This window comes from Anser brachyrhynchus, assembly GCF_964034855.1.
Source record: "Anser brachyrhynchus genome assembly, chromosome: 2".
NCBI classification, from domain to species: domain Eukaryota; kingdom Metazoa; phylum Chordata; class Aves; order Anseriformes; family Anatidae; genus Anser; species Anser brachyrhynchus.
Window position 1 is genome coordinate 71,411,923 of NC_137695.1, and position 22,876 is coordinate 71,434,798.

At 39.1% G+C, this 22,876-nt stretch overlaps 1 protein-coding gene across 14 annotated transcripts in view; it reads right to left on the reverse strand.

The window, feature by feature from the left end:
- FARS2 (phenylalanyl-tRNA synthetase 2, mitochondrial) overlaps positions 1-22,876 on the reverse strand; it is a 264,849-nt gene that overhangs the window by 198,968 nt on the left and 43,005 nt on the right. For 13 of the 14 annotated variants that reach the window (XM_080581811.1, XM_080581810.1, XM_080581819.1 and 10 more), the window contains one exon: positions 7,553-8,185. In XM_080581811.1, the coding sequence (XP_080437937.1) occupies positions 7,553-8,185 (633 nt within the window). Of the gene's footprint in view, positions 1-7,552; positions 8,186-17,232; positions 17,334-22,876 lie in introns of all 14 variants that reach the window. The other variant, XM_080581818.1, reaches the window with a different exon arrangement.

Here is a 22,876-nt window from a genome sequence, read left to right on the forward strand (position 1 = left end):
AGTCATGCCAATGAAAACCTAGCATGGTATGCATTGATTAAAGTAAATAAATAAATAATAGAGGAAATAAAGAGGTCAGTCACTCAGGTGTTGACACCTACCCCAAAGCAAAAAAAAAAAAAAAAAAAAAAGTCAAAAGGAACATTTTTTTCAGGACATGAAGAACATGGCTGAGGTACACAAGTACAAAAAGACTAGGAGAGAAGAAAAAATTATACGAAAAAGAGAAACATCTAAATTTATACCATGATACAAAGTCACATTACAGGAACATTTGTGGTTTTTTTGCAATGATACAGAACTGCAAAAATTAGAAGTAATGCATGGGGTGCCCTTGCTTCTTAAGCAGAAGATTTACATTTTTTTTCCATTGCAGCAAAAAAGTTGGCATTTCGTCCAAAAACATTTCAATGAAAAATAAATATGTAGGTCTACTTCTTCTTCCCAGTCTATTTATAGTTTTCAGATGTTAGCACAAACAAGACTGATGAGAGTACCATTTCCCTATCTGAACAATCTGATATTGGGCTCCATTGGAATGAGGTTACTAAATTAGAGGAGAAATTCTTATGTTTTCACATCTGTTCCCCTTAAAATTTATGTATAATTCAATACAGACTATAAAATACTTTATGAAGTCTCCTTCCAATGTGTAAACAATATTTGTTCACAATTGAAAAATGTTTTGCGATTGCCATTGGGTTTATATTGGCTCCCTCTGGTGGCCAACAGGCATGAAGTGTAATTTAGTTTGAGATTTTTTTTCCTTTCTACAAACTGTGATAAGGACTGCACCAAAGACTACTGCATAGCACAGAAGTAATTTCATTTCTAGTCTGTCCAGGAAAGTTTGCTAATTCAAATCTGACTACAACAGTATTGATGTTGCAAATCCAAAGTTTTTTTTTTTAAAAAAAAAAAAAAAGGAAGAAAAAAGAAAAAAGCCATATACCATAGAAAGAGGAAAATGTGTGTGTCCTTCAAAAGGATAAAAGGCATGTTGGCATGCTGCAGGAAGAGAATACAAAAGAAATACCCTTTGGATGTAATCTTTAAAGAGAACAGTTTATTTTACAACCAGAATTTTGAAGCTGATTTGGGAAGCTAAATTTTGCACCAGTTTTAACTATTTCTATTAGATCCTAGCTCCTAACATTCAAGTAATAATTATGGAAAATATTTTTAAATATACTGAAAAAAAATTAATAAATTTTGAGATGTTCTTTAATAGCAGTCAGAGGACATTTTTTAAAAGTTTATGGAAAAAATCGGTCTTAATAATTTCTACTTTTAGCAATGAGTTTATTTGGAAAATAGGAATTTCTCTAATATTTGAAATAATGCAAAGCTGCAAAAAGCGTCATCTACCTGCTCATCTTCCAATCATATGTTACTTCTGTCTTAAAAAAACAGTCAAACAACCATCATGAAAACTGTACAGCCAAAGAAGCTATTAGTTCACACGGAGATCACAGAGGAGAACACTGGAATTCCAAAACTTCCACCTATTATTTGTTTTTCCAGCTCTTAATTCTGGAATTTTAACTTTGATAGTATGAAAAATTATAGCAAGGGTTTCAAAGGACAAAAGTTTTCACCTAGCCTTGACTACAGAATTTGTATTTGTAAAGGAAAGACACTTCTACATCTTCCTTATCCTACCTAAAATTTCAGCAGGACTGATTTTTTTTTTTCCACTCCCAAACTGAGGTGAGATGGCAAATTCACAGAATCACCTAGGTTGGAAGATACCTTCAAGATCACCAAGTCCAACCTCTGACCTAACACTAACAAGTCCTCCACTAAACCATATCACTAAGGGCTACATCTAAACGTCTCTTAAAGACCTCCAGGGATGGTGACTCAACCACTTCCCTGGGCAGCCCATTCCAATGCCTAACAACCCTTTCAGTAAAGAAGTTCTTCCTAACATCCAACCAAAACCTCCCCTGGCGCAACCTTAGCCCATTCCCCTCGTCCTGTCACCAGGCACGTGGGAGAATAGACCAATCCCCACCTCTCTACAGCCTCCTTTAAGGTACCTATAGAGAGCGATGAGGTCTCCCCTGAGCCTCCTCTTCTCCAGGCTAAACAACCCCAGCTCCCTCAGCCGCTCCTCGTAAGACTTGTTCTCCAGACCCCTCACCAGCTTCATTGCCCTTCTCTGGACTCGCTCGAGCACCTCCATGTCCTTCTTGTAGCGAGGGGCCCAAAACTGAACACAGTACTCGAGGTGCGGCCTCACCAGAGCCGAGTACAGGGGCACAATCACTTCCCTAGACCTGCTGGCCACACCGCTTCTTATACAAGCCAGGATGCTGTTGGCCTTCTTGGCCACCTGAGCACACTGCTGGCTCATATTCAGCCAACTATCAACCAATACTCCCAGGTCCTTCTCGGCCAGGCAGCTTTCCAACCACTCTTCTCCCAGCCTGTAGCTCTGCTTGGGGTTGTTACGCCCCAGGTGCAGGACCCGGCACTTGGCCTTGTTGAACTTCATACAGTTGGCCTCAGCCCATCGGTCCAGCCTATCCAGATCCTCCTGCAGAGCCTTCCTTCCCTCGAGCAGATCGACACACGCACCTAACTTGGTGTCATCTGCAAACTTACTGAGGGTGCACGCGATCCCCTCATCCAGATCATTGATAAAGATATTAAAGAGGACTGACCCCAGTACTGAGCCCTGGGGGACTCCACTAGTGACCAGCCTCCAACTGGATTTGGCTCCATTCACCACAACTCTTTGGGCCCGGCCATCCAGCCAGTTTTTAACCCAACAAAGCGTACGCCAGTCCAAGCCACGAGCAGCCAGTTTCTTGAGGAGAATGTTGTGGGAAACGGTGTCAAAAGCCTTACTGAAGTCAAGGTAGATGATGCGGGAAACAGGCCGGCCCCTCAAACACCCAGCAACATGGGGCCTGGGCCTTACCATAGGAGCAACGGTGATGTGGGGCAAAGGCGGGAGCATCAGACAGAGAGCCACAGGGAGCGGAGGTGTGCCCGTAGTCCGGGACACAGTGCAGGACCCAGTAATGGCCATAAACCAGATGGTAGCATTGGACCCATGCATGAAAATCAACCTTACAGTGGCATGGGACCGAGGCGTGGAACTGGATGACCCCCTGCTTCAGCACCCTGGCCTGAAAACATTCCGGACGGAAGGCATCCCGTGTGGGCAGTCCCGGGCAAAGACTGGCTTAGCCTTCTGCCAAACACCACGGAGCCCATGCAGCTGGGTCCACAAGAAGAGGTGGAGGAACGGATGGAAGTGGATCCACCTCTGCCAGATCAGACCTGGGACTACTGCGGCATGTCTTTGTGCTCTGCCATCCGAGAGCACCAACAGCATCGCAGGAGTGCCTGGCGAGCTCCCTACTCGTTGCTCAGGGTCCATCGCAGGCATTAGCTTGAAGCCACCAAACATCATGGACATCCTGCAGGCTCACCTGCAAGATGTCCCAGCAATAAACAACTCTTGCCAATTCTCAGGGGTTGTGTGAGTGCTTCTTTTTTTGGGGTGGGGGGGTGGGGGGTGGGGTTGGGCTAAAGTTGCACCAGGGGAGGTTTAGGTTGGATATTAGGAAGAACTTCTTTACGGAAGGGTTTGTTAGGCATTGGAATAGGCTGCCCAGGGAAGTGGTTGAGTCACCATCCCTGGAGGTCTTTAAGAGACGTTTAGATGTAGAGCTTAGTGATACGGTTTAGTGGAGGACTTGTTAGTGTTAGGGCAGAGGTTGGACTAGATGATCTTGGAGGTCTCTTCCAACCTAGACGATTCTGTGATTCTGTGATCATTGCGGTGCCAATGGTACTCCCTGTATCTGTCTGTGGGCTGGGTGCCAGAGGTCCCTTGGGCACTGGTGTCTCTTGTGCCACGGGCACTATCCCTCCACCCATGACACATCTCCTTCTGGTCAGGTGCATTCCTTCTTGGTGCTTCACCAGACTGCATCGCTGTCCTCGCACGCCAAGGAGGCCTGCCGCTCGCCTTGCTGCTTCTAGTCTTCTTCCTGCCGCACAAGCTGGCAGTCAGAGTGCCTAGATGCTCAGCGAATGGTGGGCCAGCTGCAGGGGTCCTGTTTTATAGGGCCCGGGGCCATGGTGGCCACTGTGACTTCAGCAAGCCTCTGTGATGGAGTGGCCCATGCGTGGCCAAAGGCGGCTGTGTTGGGAGCGGCCTGGAAGATGCCCTCACATAGATGAGGAGGGTTGGGGGGGCTGAGGGCCCCTTTTGTGGGGCTGGCTATTTGGGCCATTTGGCTTGCCAGAGAGAAAGGCTGCCCCTCGGCCACAGGAACTGCCCTGCACCTCCCATCCTGTGCCCTGGGTTTATTTTTAACACTGTTTTTTAGGTAATTTCATTCTATTCTTTACAGAAAAGAAAAGAAGCAAGGTGCATCCCCGAATTCCCGCGTGCGCTTTGTGCTCCGAGTGAATAATTTTTTCCTCACATCACATCTAATCTAAATCTCCCCTCCATTTGTTCAAAGCCATTATTCCTTGTTCCCTGGCTACACTCCCTGATAGAGTCCCTCTCCAGCTTTCTTCTAGGCCACTTTTATGGGTAAGGTTAGGGGGTCAAAATAACCTAGCAAATTGCAGCCTTACCTTCCTTGTTCCACATGATGTACAATCTGAGTTATGTGGGATATACCAGCCAGAACTTTTAAACTGTTTGCAGAGGCCTGCTTTAGCTTGACTGTTTCCAAATAAAGCCTGCCATTACTTATCCAGACAGAAAGCTTTAACCCAATTGCCATTATCAATAGGAAATATTGATCCCAATCTTCATACAATTAGAAAATTGTAAAGGAATATATAAAAAAAGAATAGTATTTGCTTTTTTGTTCCATTGGTTACTTTTTGCAACTATTTTTACATGCTAAATATTTGGTACAAATTGCTTTCTCTAGTGAGGGCTTGTATACGATTAGCATGAAGTACTGAAACAGCTAAACACAAGGAAACTTCTCCAAACCTCCTGAAGTTGAGAAAATAGCCTATGTGTGCTCAAGCAAACAAACAAGAAACAAAAACATATCAACACTACTGTGTTCAACAGTAAATGCATGCCTAGGGATAGTTCCAGGCAAGTCAGCCATCTCCAAAGGAACGTATTTAATAAAACCTAATTGCTATAAAAAAAACTTAGTTCAAAATTCAAGTTCCTTGAAAATCATTGTGGGGTTTGAGGTTTGTTGACCTCCACCCCCCAACTCCAATTCTGTGATCACTTTAGTTGAGAAAAAGACAAGTGATAAATGTATACAAAAAAATAATAATACAAAACAGAATAGTAAATTGACTATAGCATATAAAATTAAACTAATCTAGGGCTTGTAGCCAAGGGCTAGCAGTTTTTTTCCCCTTTGCTGCATACCTTCTTATCCATAGTAGTCGGAAAATTTCCTCGCCAGAAACTGCGGTGTGATTATGAAAGAAAAGTCTGAGATGAAGGTAACAGGCCCTGACGTTCACACACTTCTGTTCAGTGGGTCATAACTTAAACATGGGTTTAAATAAATGAATATAAAAATATTTCTTTCATGTAGTATTATCTTCATTTAATCATTTTTCTGCTCAGTTACTTCTAGAAATATTTAAATTTGTCAGTTATTTTGAACAGGCAACTAGAATATAAAACAAAACCTTCAGTGAAATTTCAGAATTACATTCATTTTCTTCTACAAGGCTCTTGTGATGATGTCTGCAAGAAGTTTTACATATTGCAAGTCTATCAGTATTCCATCTGCAACTGAAGCTAAAAGGAATGTTTTAGATCATCCACAGGTTTAGAATTTGTGCATGTTGCCCAACAAACAAAAATTTACATGCTGTGCACCATGCCACTATTCTATGTTCATCAGCTTAGAAAGTTGACAGGACTTTCACTCTCGAGAGAGACAGACACATTTTCCAGTTTTAGTTAGCACATAGCTAACTTTAAATTCATCAGCTATTAACATTATCCAATAACAACTCAATCATTCTCTTGGGGGGTGGGGGAGAAGAGAACGGCCTATAATGAAATGAATCAGATTGTCATACATCCTGTATTTCTAGCTAGATGATGTCAGTAAACATTTCTGTAAATTTCTTCCCACTTACTAAATCCTATTATTATTCTTGTTATTAAATTTGCACGGAAGAAAGAAATATTCTGTCATGAGGGCCAAAATTTCTTGAGAGACATTCTTTAGCAATAATTTCAGTCCCACCTAAATTCAAAAGTCCATCCTGTAAGAGTGCAGATGTGACAATTTTGTGGCAGATAAGCCTTTATGTATGGATGTCTGAACTTGTGCTCAAGCAAAAAATTTGGATGCACATAAAGGATTCAAAATGGCATTTTTATAATGCGTTATCCATTTTTCTCTTGCATATACCCTTTTGTATTCACATAAACAAGCCTGTGTGAAAGAACAGCAAACGAATCAATTTTGGATAAATCTGCAAACTTCCATTTCCAGGTTACCAAAGAAGCGGTTACAATTTGATATCATATAGCTCACAGGACATCTTCAGAAGCAAGTATGTTTTCAAAGTGGAAAAGGAAGTGGCAGCATGGGGTGGGAAGCACCAGTGCAGATATCACGAACCTTTCCCACCAGTGAGAAAAGCAGTGCAGTGTGATTTCCATAGTTTTCCCTCAGGCATCCAAAGCCAGCAGACTTCCCTGCCAAGCTCCTGTCACCCACTGGCAACCACATTAAGAACAGTCTACATCTCAGTATTATTAGAATAAGCTAGTTTTAGTTATATAAATGTGAATTTGGCAGTATTGCTACAAGCATACACAAATTATACAAATCAATTACTGTTTGTAAAACAAACTGGCTTATATATAACACAAATCAATGATACAGCAAGAATATTTAATGGCACCCAAGCATTTGCAGAACATGCAAGTTGTACCAACATATACACACTCAGAAGTCTTGGACATCTACCTAGAGCTGTTTACCTGATGTCTTCTGGACTCATGAGTTTACACTGTATGTACTGCACACCCATAACTGACAGCTGCAACAGATCAATCCTTCAATATGGTTTTTAGGATGAAGTAAAGAATAGAACAATTCATTAAGAGAGACATTCATTTACAGAAGCTTGGAGCTATTAAAGGAAAAAGATGACAAGGCAAAAACTGCACTCCGGATTTAGCTGAAACAGTTCATACCCATGAGTCTTTCAAGTACTAACATGGACAAAGTTTGTGGTAAAATGACTTCACTGGAAGGGACTTGTGATAGAATGAGAACTGGTCTCTACAGATCATTAGTCAAGCTAGCCATTTCCTTTCAGATACTGCTTTATTTTGCTAGCTTTCAAGAATACCATTATTCATTTTTTCCAGATTCTTCTGGGGAATTTTGCAAGTGTTTTCAAATTCCACATTTTTCACCTATATTTGTCCATAATCAATTACTTGATCTTTATCAATGTACTGCATAACACCTGTGTGGTAACTTGTTTACGTGCATGCACTTGCTAATAGCAAATAAGATCAACTTACCTCAAACCTCTTTCACCTCAACTAAAGAACTCCTACCTCATGACAGGAGAAGAGCCGAACTCCTTCCATCTGATGAAAGACTGGATAGTGGGTGTTATCAATTGTATCACGGCGGTAGACATCTCCCACAGCCAGAAAGGCATCTAGGCCAGAGTGTATCAAGTCCCACTGGTGTGCTGATGTGTGTGCTCTTAGCATGTGATCACGATTCAAGTAATAGTTATCCTCTTTCTTTCTGCTGGCATGGTTTTGTGGTATAAGTAAACTATCAAAATTCTGCTGTACTGTAACCACTGGAGAAAGACCATCATAGACAGAAAAGAGCGGAGTCCCACGTCGTCCTATATATTGCTTGTAAAAGTGGTCCTTCACCTGCTCCTTGATTAGCCACAAAGGGTGATGCTTTTTGTTATGCAAGTTCTTCCCCACTTTGGAAAGAATCTTCTCTGTGACGTTGCTGTAGTCATCCTGAGGATAAGATTTACCAAGCAGTTCCACAGTATTTGAGCAGGGTGTGCTGGCAGCAAAATCTGAAGGTACAGACTTGGAAGAAGAAGAATGCCTTGAATGGACCAAAATTCCTCTCACTTTCGGTGGTAAGGCTGTTTTAGAATACCTAGCTACTCTCATGAATTTCCAGAGCATTGCCATTGCAAACTCCCTTATAACCTGGAGGAAAAAAAAATAAATTTCAAAGTTTGCATCTGCAATCTCACTGCAGAAATTGCTAGCATCTCACGGTGAAATCCAAACGTCTGCTTAATTAACACGACAAAGTTCCTGTTATAGACCACTATTTTGACTTTGGAGGGGGAATATCCTTGTGATCAAATTTCAGCTTTCTTGTTCAGTTATCAGTCTTCTGCGTAACTGTATCAGTATTAACAACAGTAACCTGGTCTCAGGCCCATTCCTAATACTGCAACTCTTTGCAGCTGAGGAAGCATCGCATTTAAAACATCTTTTTTATCCAGTTAAAATATGAGGCAATAACAGAACACTACATATGAGAAGCTCATAAATTTAGCAATGCCCTTCGGCAGTCAGGGATGCGCTTACAATAAAATCCAGGCATTAACATACTGTTGTATTGTCTTCCAGCATTAGCAGACCCTATGGAAGGAATTCCACACAAACCAAATGCATGTGGCGCACACTGTACCACCACTGTTTTCTACTTAATGTCAAACAAAAACAGTCTAACCTTTCAAACCACTGAGCCACAATGAAAAAAAATGATGGCCAAACCACAAGGCATATATTTACACAGAAACAGTGTATTAAGTTCACAGACGAGCACTGCATAAGGTTCGCAAAAAAGGCTCCACATAGTCAGAAATAATGTTTTTGGGGTGATCACAAAACTCCTTTTCCAAATGCTTCCAGAACACTTAGTTTTTTTGCTTATACCACTGCACTAGAGGAAGGCTTAACAATTATCAGGAAGGTGAATGAAGTGATAAGTTTCTGCAGGATGTGTCTACCAAAGGGCCATCTTTACACATCCACCCTGTTTTGAAACAAACTCTGCGCTTCATACATGCACATGGGTTACACTGTAGTGCTTGAAAATAATTCCATAAACAAGGAGTTCTGAGGATCACAACACCTTCAGGCACTCTAAACACATAAGCCCATTCTGAGAATGTAAAAGCACTTGCAAAATCAAGAGTTTGGCTTTGTAAATATTGGCACAGATTCCAGTAAAATACTTAAGCATTACAAATTGCTTATTACAGAATGGGAAAACAGAGGCATTAGAAGTTAAGTGACTGGGGAAAGGAATGTGCTCCAAACAATGAGTTGGTCTATGTTTCTCTATCAGTCAAGAAATTCAGGGCCACAGGTTCTTGGGTGAAAGAATTTCCTGTGAAAATGTTCTTTAAAAAATAGCAGAATAAAGGACATTAGCAATGAATAAACCACCATCTTCAAGGAATAGGTTTCCATCTTTACAACAGCACTACAGTCTCTGGCTAACCTTCCAAAGAAACATAACAAACATGCAAAAAATAAAAGAATTCAAAAAAAAAAATCATACACTTAAGCTCCAAAAATATACATGAGAATAGAATAGACAGATTTTAGAATACACGGACACCAAAAATCAGATCTTTAAAACATAATGGATCTGTGCATACCTGGTCTCTTTTCCTCTGGCTTATGTTTTAATGTTCACTATAGATTTATTTTCTGAAGCAATTTTATCTCACTGAATAAAAATAAAGACAAGTTGGGTAGTCAGAAATTAAATTTGGCAGGGCATAGTAAGATTACTAACTATGTTGTCTAAAAGAAAAAAAAGATTTATAGAAAAAGAAGGAGAGAAAGAGGTCTTAAGAAAAAAGAACAGCTAAAACATTCAACTATTTTTGGAACTGCTCAGTTGTTGTTTTTTTTTTTTTTTTTTTTTTTTTACAGCTTGAAGAACTATTTCATCAAATTAGATCTTGGCCATTTCTGTTAAGATTCTTCCATAGATAAATGCGCACACACACATATAATACAAAGCCCTCTGACATAGATTAAGTGAGGGACAGCATTACATTTTGAAGAAAGATGCTCCATTTTCCCCAAACATACGTCCTCCTTCATGGAAACTGAGTTCTCATTTTCAAACAGCTGCGTGAAATATCCAGTTCTAGTCAGATAATGAATTCAGCTTCCCTAAGTAAATATCACCATCTGCCCATACATTTATTTTTCTAAAAAATTCAATTCAAAACTTATACAAAACTGTAATATATGAAAAACTCTCGTGATTTTGTCGTGAGTCTCGTGATGTTTGCTGCTTTCCTAAATGCCATTCCTTTGAGAATCAGACAACCATATGAGAAATTTAACTTTCACATAAACAGTTCTGATGGTGATTATAGCTTTATGGGGAAAAAAAAGAACATGAACAAGTTCTGGAAAAAATACAAGGAACGATTGTTTATTTTTCATTTTAAGACTCATGATTTTTAAGATATACATCTGCTATTCAGTCTCCGATACTTCAGAAATGCTGATTTTTCAGACCATGTGATATATACTCTTCATAAACTTGTATGGGAGCAGGGGCAAGAACAGATGAGATTATGTCAGACTATTTATCCTAATGTTATACTTGTGCCTGAAATAGTTTAATTGCCTTACTACCTGCATTACTATTCTAATCTAAAGAAAATATACTCTGAGCAGTATTAAAAAAAAAAAAAAAAAAAAAAAAAGTTAGGCTAACCCAACATTAGTTAATGGGTTACTGAGTTAGCCAATGTCTGAGAAGGAATGAAAAAGAGCATGCTTGCACCCTTTACACCATAGAAGAAAAATTCAAATAACAATAAAAAAATACTAGGATGGAGAGCCACATTGGAAAATAAAGGGTCTCTTTACCTTTCTGCTAGCAATAAATAACTGATATTAAATATATGTTAATTACTTTTGCCTATTGTAATAAATAGACAACTATGTTTTATAGACTTCTAGCTAAAGGTGTGAAAAAAGCACAATTTAAGTTTATCCTTTTCTTTCTTCCACTGTGCTTATTATTTGGCAGTAAGACAGAACTAATTTCTGTGCACGTTGACAAATCCTGAATTCCACAGTGAAAACTGCTAGCCAGCTCATCACCATAGCCTGCTAAACAGCAGCAGTCCTGTAGACAAAAACAAATACAGAAAGAGGAAATAAACATTAAACGAGCACCAATGGCATCTGCGATCCAAAGACGGCAAGGTAACACCAGCAACCCAGTGGGTTGTGTGCTCTGGGCCCAACAGTGGCTCTGACTCAGGGCTGGGAGCTGAGGTGGGTTTTTGGAAGGCAGCTCCCAGAGGGGCATCTCAAAGTGCTGCAGACAGACGTGCAACCGCCAGGCCCACCATCTCGTGTCACACAGCTCCTTACCTTGCCTCTGCCGCTGCCACAGTTCTGAGTACCCGCCCATTTGCTCTGAGCACCATGTGGTGATGGCCACAGGCCTGCCCCTCTACCTCTGTGCCAAGATGTCTCATACAGGGGCTGCAGCTAGGATCTTTGCTGAGGCCTGCACTGCATGTTGTGCTCTGATGGTCCAAGCTTAGCGGCGGGGCAACGGCTGAACAAAGTACCAAAAAACATCATGACTTTGGAGCACGTTCAAAAGGCAGTTGGATGAGGTAAGGGATCATATTTGCTGAACTGTTAGGAATGTCTTTCATACCTAAATCCAGGCTTCCATGTCACATGCAGCAAGGATTAAGATAGCACTGTCTCTGATGCTCTGGTATTTGTCACAAGCCCCCTCCACCCCACTGAGTTTTAGGAAAGAATCATGCACTCTGCAGAATTCCCCCTTACACCTGCCTCTATAAGGAGGAAAAAAGAGGGGTACACTAGCAGCTCAGAGGGAAAAGAAAAAGGCCTGTGCACCAGAATTGTTTTATTCCACCATCTCTTCTCCTAGAAAAGTGGAAGATAGAGAATACTTTTGTACAAGAAAAGCATAGCCCAACGATAAACCAAACAGCCTGGTTTCAGTGCCATTTGCTAGGTATTTATACCTGTGAACACAGAACATCCTCACGCTCATTGACCACTTCGTGGTATGCCCTGCTGTGTTTTTTTTTTTTTTTTTTGTGCACGCATTTTTATTTTTATTACTGTTTATGGCTGCAGGAATACAGATGGGCTACTGCATATATAAACTGAAGTACATGATGGGTTTGAAACCAAAATTCTACAGAGATGAGAGTCTGTCTCCCATCTAGGAATAGTTAATTAATGCAAGACTCTGAAGTGCCATGGAAAATGTTAGAAAAGTTGGGCTGCCACCATTTTGTGATGTGACAGCTTTTATCTACCGTATGTGTGGGGAGGGGAGTTCAACCAACATAGCATATGTTAAGAAAAAAATTATAAACATATGCTAGGCTGCTAAAATTGGACATTTACCAGTCTGCTTAGCAATTTAGCCAAGCATTGAATTTTAGTTTTCAAAACTATGTAGGCATACAGCAGCAAATGTAATTGTATTGCCATGGCCATGTCTACATTGCATGGGATATAACAGAAATTATTTCCTATGCAATACCAATAATGAGCTTGGATTTTTTTCCAAACACATTTTTAAGTTAACACATTGTTGCACACCAGAACAAACTTTCCCTCTTATCAAGTATGCTGAATTTATATTATACACAAAAACCTCTGAAATAGCCTTGAAGACAATTCTGAATGAATCCATTTAGAATCTAACCTTCCAAGTGCAGAATATTTTCAGGTGTCGCTGATGATAGCTAAACACTCAATGAAACAAAATATTGCATACTCTACAAATTACCAGGCAAGAGGTAAGATAACATAGCCTTCGAATATTTGGCTCTCATTTTTTTCACGTACTTAGAGTTCATATAGTTAATAATCCATTCACAAGGTCCAAGAAAGATACAGAATATCTCATTTTTTGCTATTTTTCTTAACCAAAACAAAAACGTGTTACAGACTGGCTTGCTGTCTGCTCTCTTACAGTGATGCATTAATCATGATGATGCCTTCAGCAACATTATGACATTTGCAATATTGGGAGAAAATTAAAAAACTATTTCTGGGATAAGACATGACCATGTTTTCCTCTCAGTGTTACATAAAAGACCTTCTTAAATATGAAATAAATGGTATTAACAACCACCTACCTCTTTTGCTGATCCAGAAGATACCTACTGTCTCAACAAATGCCACTATTTTGTGCCCTGTCTTACATGCATGAACACCTGAAGGCAAGTACAGAAGGCCTGAGGCATACTTTCAACCACCTTCACTGTTCCTTAAGACTGCAGGAAAGTCTGAGATAGGCACAGTAGGTAGCATATCTTTGCAGAAGGGAACACACTTCTGCAAGGACCACTAGGAAAGCACCAGTTTTGAAGAATTTCGTCATCACCTTGAGTACACATGACACTGCAACAAATTTCAGTTTCCTGTTCTGCCCACCAAAGGTTGCTGCATACCCTGCAGCTTCCCCAACATACGGTATTGCCCAGCTGAACTTGATTATCCATAAATTTCCCACCTATGAGAAGAATAATACTTTCCAGAGAGATGATTCAAAACAGGTAGCACATGTTTCAAAACACTTGTGAACTCTGTCGCTGTGCTGCCTAGCTGGAATAAAAATTTCAAGGACTGACATACAAGGTTTCCAGACATCCTGTAGTGAATTAAATTTAAGCAGTCAGAAGTAGAATATCCATACACTGGAATTAGTGATCAGCAAGCTAATCAGTCACATCAAATTACTGAATTATTCAGAGAACACTTTTTTTTTTTTTTTTAAGAGAAAAGTACTCAGCACAATTAGCGTTGAAAGATCCAAGGCAAACAAATTCAGACTTCTGGTTCTATTAGATGGAAAGACATCAAATTCTAAAATGTGAAATTTAGAACTTTAAGGCGAACAGTCCAACCACATTATTTTTGTTATAATAGGCCAGGAGAAAAAATAACTATCAGCACAAAATAATGGTTTGATATATATATGTGAAAGCAGATTAAAATAAGGAAAGTCAGTCCTCCCTCCTCAGAAGCAGTATATAATTTTCTTTTATTTATACCTTCACTATCTCTTGATTCTTTTTCACAGACTAAAACAGAGTTTGTTCTTTACTGAAGAAATGCCAGTTAAGCCCTTTAGTACAAGATTTCCATCAGGTGCTAGGACTAAGGAGCATAAAAACCTACTGAAAATTAAACAGCCTTGATCTGACCTCCTATATACATACTTGTGCTCTTCCTTCCCTACACAGTTAGGCAAAAAGGTTAATAGTCAATTCGATACTTTAAGGGAAAGTCCTTACGTAAGAAGGATGCAATAATAAGTATTACATTACACTGTAATTACACTATATATTAATTACATTACATTATAATTATTAAGGATGTACAAAGGATATGTGTATTTTCAATGCATTACAAGTTAGATTGCCAAAAAGCGATACAGCAATCATTCTTAAATATTTTCAAATTAGTCTGCTTTTAAATACACACAGTTTGAAGGAAGCAATCTGAAAAAACACTACCTTTGTCTGGGAATATTCTCTTTCCAGCACCTTGAAAATGTTGCCAGCTAGCTCTCCTCCTTAGACAACATATTATAAATAACTGTCAGATCAAAGGGACAGAGACAATCAAATACCCATAAGTTCCTCACTGCAGTCAAGATTATCAAGATTATCAAGAGTCAGGTATCTCTTCTGCCTTTTTTTTCCTTCAACAAATGTGACTTGAGTATCTTTATTTTTCTATACATGTGTATGTTCTGAAGAATTTTACTCCTATAGAGTATTATCTGAGTAAAAAGTAATTTATTTAGAAATGAGATATTAGCATTACTTCTATACAGTGGTTTATTGTCTTGGTTCTCACTGATTATCTACACCACTTGGACATTCAGAATCATAAAGACCTCATCCTGCCTCAACAGGAGGAGGGAGTAATATTATATATATTTTAAGTCAGTTATTAAATACCAAGAATGGGACATGCACAGCTTGGTAACAGTGCAAAGGACAGCAGAGGAGGAATAAGTAATTCATTTTAAGCATTAATGATTCCATCACAGTAATGCAAAGCATCAGACTACAAAACAGCAACTCCACAGCATGGGAGGTGATAAACGTAATGCACACACCACTCCTAAAGCAGCAGAACCTCCTAGACTTCTACACTGCATCACACTTACAGTAAGTCACCTATATGAGCATTGCCGTACATCACTAATATCTATGGGATGAAGATGCACATTTCCATATTCTGCAGAAAAGCATAAAGCTATAGATATATGCTTTATCTTTACACTTTAAGGCAAAATTACTCAACCACAGCAACCAGAATTGCTGGATCCTCCTGGTGGGCCAGCTGGAAAGCAGCTGTCTCTGCTCTGGAGAAGTGCTGCACTGTCCTGGCAGTAGCAGTAGCAGCTCAGCTCTCTAGAGACACCAGTGGTAGGCAAAGCAGATATCCTTCAGCTCAAGAGGCATCATTCACTGATCAAATAAGGAATGCCAGCCTCCTTCAGGGAAAAGGCAGAAAGAAATATGGCAACGTCTTATGTATCAGATTCAACATACAGGCTACCTGATGGGCTACTTTTAACATTCACCTGCAAAAATGCACCATGCCTAAATAAATAGGTTTCAGACACTTTATATGGCATAGTGAAAAAAGGAAACCTAAGAAATGAAGCCAACCTACCCAATACTAAGAAACCAAATGACTTAGATGGGTCGTGCCAGAGAAGCAGGCTGAGCATGAAACACTCAGTTGTTCCACAAACCAGAAGAAATCTTCAGCTTCATCTGCTATCTCCCAGTATTACCCTGATTCCCTCCTTCTCCTTTTGTTTTTGAGAAGGATATGAAAAATCCATGACTCACCATAGATCTCCAGATGCCCAGCACAGTAATTATCCTAGACATCATGCTACAGTTTAACGGAATTAATAATTTAAATATTAAATAATAAATATAATGAATATTTTAAAACGGAGTTATTTCTGGGTTTCAGTATGCGTGTAATCAGTTTCTAAATCAAACTACACCATGTTTCACCCCTAAATGGTGGGAGAGAGCGAGGGGGAGTTCTTTTCTGACATATCAGCTGTCTGTCTTACCAAGCTCTAAATAGATCAATTTCACATATTTGCTTTCATCTTGAGCAAAAATATCAAAGTATCACCAGAGATCCACATCTCAGCCCTAGCTATGATGTGAACTTGATCTCAGCTCAAACTCCAACTCAGCAGCAGTATTGCTCCTTGGTCTATTTAAGAAATAATGAAGATCTCTGAACCAACAAAGCATTTACCAGAACTATGTATATTTCAACAGCCAATCAAAAAAGAAAGAAAGAGACAAATTTCTCTATGGATTTTACTTCAGAATCAATAAGTCTCACAGATTTCAGTATAGATAAAGAAGAGAAAACGTAAACGTTTGCAGCGAAGATTCCACAGCAGCGCAATACCTTCCAGTTAGTAAATGTATGATCACACGTGTACAAAGAAGTCACCACTAGTCTGAACTGTACAACTTTACTATCTTCATTTATCTGTCATGGTTTCTGACAAAGCATTTCAGAAGAAAATTAGAAGGCTCCTAAGGAAGGAACTGCATTTCCCTGCCTGGGGCGTACCACTTACCTGAGGTTGGTGGGAACAGTGCTGAAATATTAATAAGTAAGCTATTTGTCAGGAAAATTATGCAAGAAAGATTGGCAACAACACAGACAGACAAGCATTCAGATTTCACGCTAGGGCAGTAAAATCTAACTGGTCAAAAGGAATTAAGAAAACACAACACTTTCACCCATGCTCACAAGCTTTGGAAGAAAACAGTAAATGGATGAATGTGAGAATTTAAAGATAAGAACTCATCAGGCTCAGAACTAGTAATAGCAATTACTGACTTCTAACAAAGACCATGACCCACTCTAGGATCTAGAATCCAAATTTTCAAGTCTCGATTCCCCCAAGAAATTACTTCCAGTGATATTTTCTGCAAATAAAGTAGCTTACCATGTAGTATGTGAGGTAAAAGATGCTGTCATGACATAAGCTGCTCAAATATAGAAAATTCACATGAACAAATGCAAAACATATAATCCCACAAATGAGGAAAAATAAAAATAAAAATAAAATAACACTATTGAGGTTTTCTTACAAATTATAATGAAGAAATACAGAGGAAAAATTGTACCTGCTACGTCAAATCAGATGTTACAATCTATACCCCAAGAAAAGACCTAAGAAGTAAATCAGCTTCAGCAGTTTCCAAATGCTATTTCTCCATGAGGGAAACTTGCAAAAAGAAAAAAAAATAAGAAAAGACTCAGTCAGACTCAATGTTCCTACTATTTGTTCCTACATTGTATATTTATTCACATAAAATGATATCAACATTTGTAAGTGTATGTTTATGGCCAGGTACACATCAATTTTATAGAGTTCTTTTTATATTATAAATTTGGGGGTTTAATTTCAAAAAGAGTATTCGCTAATTTTTACTGTAAGTAAATTTGAAGAGCATGCAAAGAAGCATCATATCAAAAAATAATATAAAACTTTTATTAAAGAAGAAGGTGGTCCTATTGGCAAATAAATTATTCATTTATTGACCAAAATAGCCATATCCAGCTTACATTGATCAGTTTGCTAGATTTTAAACATATTCAATAACATTACCCATAGGTTTTATCACCATTGTCACCAGTTGGATGTACTCACACACATATGAAACAGTGTTGTTCAACAGCATTTAGACTTTCATTAAGAAGCACTCTACTCTTACACAGTGTATCTCCACACAGGATCACAAAATGCTTTTCAACCTTTAGGCAATTAAGCCTTACAAGATTCTCGTGGGAAAAATACTGTATTATTTATGCCTATTAGTGCAGCAGCTCACAATTCAAAAGCACTGTAATTCAACACGTTGCTTTTCACTTATTTTTCCTTTCTAAAAGGTTTTAATTATATTGTTATTTTTCTCCAAGTTCAGAATTTTTTTGTTTGCAATATTATTCTATCAACAATTTGACAAGTACAGCGGCTGCTGTGAATAAAATCAAAATGATTTTAAAGCAGTTTGCCAAATTTGCCTATTAGAAATCATGCTGAACAGTTCAGAAATACTGAGCTATTACTGTTGAAACAACCCCCTCTCCAAACATGCAAGTTTTGGGGGCTCAAACGTAAATTCCTTGAGCAGAAAATTCAGTCATTGCTCTGTATTTTGTCTTGAAAAGTTCATTGGCCTTAACGTTACCATAATTATAACTATATAATTGTATATATATGTATATATATGTATATATATGTGTGTATATATATGTATTGTATGTGTGTGTGTGTATGTATATATGTATATATATATATGTAGTTATAACTGCTGGAGGGCTGCTGATGTGCAGGTTTTCCTCTCCTCCAGCCTCCACGCCATGCTTCTTCATGCTCACCACAGTAGCCTTACCATATCCGTTCGTTGGGTGCACACCCTTCCCTTCAACCTCCTAAGACAGTATGAAGTATTCAAAGCAACTGAATCTCAGCTAATGACACGAATCTACGGTTTTTAAAAATAGCTTAACTCAGCTTTACTTTTCCAATTGTGAGAACTGACAGAATCACCTGAGATTCTAATGAATCTTCACACGTACCAAGATTCAAGGCAGGAAATTAAGAAACTTTAAGTCATCTTTACCAGTGAAAACTTAACTAAAAGCAACAACAGGTCATCAGCCTTAGGACTTGGTTCTGCTGGGGCCAAGGAATTCAGGTCCTGACCTGGCGCAGCAGTTTGTATTTGCTGGAGTGTTTTTCAGAACTGAGGCTCAAGTGTTCAGCAGAGCTCACACAAAGTCCACAAAGCAAACCTAACCAATGCCATGTGTCCTGGTTCCAGTTAGGACAGAGTTAATTTTCCCTCATAGTAGCTGGTAGGGTGCTATGTTTTGGATTAGGATGAGAAGAGCGCTGCGAGCCAGACCCCAGCACGCTACAGTGATTTGTGTCACTTCGGAACTGCCAGAGTCATGACACCTTTTTTTCAAGCATTCTGCCAGCTTTTTAGGATTTTGCAGTTGTTCAGGGGTGAATGTCCAAAACACTGGAGGTGACCACTGCTCTAGAAACCTGCCCATATCCTCCCACACTCCCTGCCACTCGCAACTATCCCGCCTCAAGACAGATCTCCGGATGAGATTCCTAAGTAGTTGTTTAACCCTCAACAAAACCTGAAGCGCATTCAGGAGACATAACAACAAGAGCAGGCTGGTCTGAGTATCCCAAGGATATTCAACATCTCGGAGAACCACCGTAACTAGCTCGGGGGATAAGAGGGTGGTGGTGAAGGAGAAAGGGAGAGTGAACAGGTAGGGAAACATGTCTTCCCCTGTCCCCTTCACAGATTGGCTCCCTAACGAAAACAGGCAATAGGTGTAATTGCTAATAGTTTCCGAGATATGGGTTCCAAAGTATAGAGTCGACGTCAGTGCTGAGTACAAATACCAGGTTAAAGTCGTGACCAGATATTTCATCATTTCATAAGCCATTGTTACACCGCACAGTACCATAACAATCTTAAACCAGGGCCCGGAAAGGATAAACAGCATGACAGGGAGCACATACAGAAAGTAATGCACTATAAAACTCAATTTGGAATACAGGTACAGCAGACTGGAGATTAAGGCAATCAACATCGTGACTAGCAACTATTAAGCAGGTCCAATACTTATACCAATTTTAGTTTAACACACTCTGGTCAAATTTGTCGATATCTCAACCCTTCTTGCCCCACGTTGGGCGCCAAAAGGGCTGTTGTGGTTTAACCCGGCTGGCAGCTAAACACCACACAGCCGTTCGCTTACCCTCCCCCCTCCCTCTCTGGGATGGGGGAGAGAAACGGGAAAGTGAAGCCGGTGAGTTGAGATAAAGACAGTTTATTAAGACAGGAATATAATAACAATAATAGTAATAATAGTGATAATGATAATAGTATTAATAATAATAATGTGTAAGAAACAAGTGATGCACAATGCAATTGCTCACCACCCGCTGACCGATGCCCAGCCTATTCCCGAGCAGCCGGCCCCCCCACCCCGGCCAGCCACCCCTATATATTGTTTAGCATGACGCCAGATGGTATGGAATACCCCTTTGGCCAGTTTGGGTCAGCTGTCCTGGGTCTGTCCCCTCCCAGCTCCTCCTGCACCCCCAGCCTGCTCGCTGGCAGGACAGAGCGAGAAGCCGAAAAGTCCTTGGCCTGGTGTAAGCACTGCTCTGCAACAATTAAAACATCAGCATGTTATCAGCGCTCTTCTCATCCTAATCCAAAACATAGCACCCTACCAGCTACTATGAGGGAAAATTAACTCTGTCCTAACTGGAACCAGGACACCATGAAACAGCAAAGACCAATGCATTTGCTCTGACTCATAGAGTGGTAGCAGCTCCTGAAGCCAGGAAGGGTATGTAAGAAACATAAAGATTCCAGCACCTAGAAAAGAGAATTGTGGTGCATGGTGCAGCCAGCACAGACAATCGGAAAGAAAAGTGAGATCACCAGGGAAAGATAGCGCATATTAGTTCTAAATTAATTCTAAATAATATTTTTTTCCTATGACCAGAGGGCAGAGTAAAAGCAAATCCACACCGGGATTTAAAAGCACTACAGAATGCTATAAAACTAAACTGTAATTGAATGGGAAGGGTCAACATGCAGGTCTCTGAATGTGCAAGAAGGTAGGAAAAGGTGATTTGCTGAGGTTAGTCAACTACATGGGATATGAGAAGACCAAAGAAAGGTAAATCTCGAGGTAGACAGAATAGCAAGAAGCCCTCTCCCTTAAATATGTAAAAAACCCCAATGGACTATTGCTATAATGAACTGCTATGAAATGTGAATAAGGGCAATCAGGTCTCACTTAGCAAAAGAAAATATAATCAGTATCTCCAGAGCATCAAACTGGGTCAGCCACAGATTTATAACGTGTACTAACATTTTTTCAGTATCAACCTTTCATATTAAATTCCTGGAGTTCCGGAGTGTACAGTCCAGATCTATTACATAAAAATGATGGTTTAGAATTGTTTTATTCTCTACACCTGCTAATACCAGCATTACAATTTTCAAGGTATCGTGTAACCTGTATTGTGTTTGAATTTGATTTTTTTTATCATATCTGCATTCTCTATTTATCATTTCTTTACTAGGTCTTTTAAAGAAGGATTAACTTCATTTTTGTGCTGCCATTTTATGATTATATATACTCAAAGAACCAAAAGAATTACAGGAAATTTGTGCAGCTTGCTGTTCAATATAATACCTGATCTAGTTTCGCATATCACCTCATTTTCTTGACAATATTATAATAAGAATCTTGGAGTTTACTTTTGAGTCCAAGTAGACAAAACCATATTCATCATGTCCAACAAATCTGGTTCATCTACAAATCTACTGAATATCCAAATGTGAATTGACAAATTATTCAAAATATGTAAGTAAATCTACAAAGATTCGTATGCATAGTTGCAAACATCCAACTTTTGTCAGAATAAAATAAACCTACATGTGGTAATTTTGTATTTGTAAACTACAACTAAGCATTTCCAGGTTGCTTACTTGTTCCTCAAGCTGCTACTTTTTCTACACTTCCTTGAGCATGATATAGTGGAAGCAGACAAATCATTGATCTGTTCTCAAGAGATCATTTACAGCTGTTTATAATGAAAGTGTTTTTGTGTTTTAGTGTTACGCTAATGATACAAGGTTTCCAACATTTCATGGAATGTTTAATTAATTCGTAAAAAGTGTTTCAGCTTACCAAAAAAAAATACAATAATTAAAAATCATTTCTATTCAAATATTTTTGGTGTATCTTCAAGAAAACATTCTACAATGTGGATCACAGAGATTCTGCATGCCATTTTAAATAACAACAGTCCTAACAGTGGTAACAGGACTCTGCTCTGTTCTTACCTCATACCACCTGGGAGTCCAAATATTTATAAGATTGTGTTTTGGGGTCTCAGCTAAGCCAGACTGTAGACACTGTACACTGCTTTTCTAAAAAAGAAATTACTTACTTGAAGCTAAAAGCATTACTTTAGTGAATAGTTTAAGAGATGGCTGCTGGAAATCATTCCCTAAATGACCAGATCCTTTATTATTCAAGCTAAATTACTTGGCATAGGGTTTTGTTAGTTTATTTATTTATTTATTGATAACAATGATTATTTTCTGTCACCTTGCCATAGAAAGCTGCATGCCCAATTGTTGCCTTTGACATTCATTTACACATGGTAAAACAATTGAACTTTAGTGGGAAATACTTCCATAAAATCCATCATGTAACTAAGGCAAGGATGAAAACACAATTAAATTTTTTGAATTCTTAAAGTTAAAGCTACTATCCTGGACTTCTATGGCATCTAATTTTCTGCCATTCTAATAAACACATTGGCACCTGGACTGAAAACTCTCCTTTTCAAATTCTTCTTTCTGTCATCTGCTGGGAGGCAGAATAGAATAATTGGATTGCAGTTGCTGATGGCTTTCAGTGTTTTGTTCATTCCTTGACACCACAGAGGGAAGTTTTACTAAATAAGGATCAATAGACTGAATAGGAATGTTTAAATTTTCCTTAACAAAGCTGAAGAGAAATAGTATGAAAAAATGGCTCTTTTTGAGGCAAGTTATTTGAATAAAATATTGGGTGAGTTTACTGCATAGCAATGTTCACCAACAAAACGTGAAGAATAGAATTCAAGAAGAATGAAACTGAAGTCTGTCTATTCAATTCTCATTTACTTCTTACTACAGAGATACCAGAAACACAGCTCAA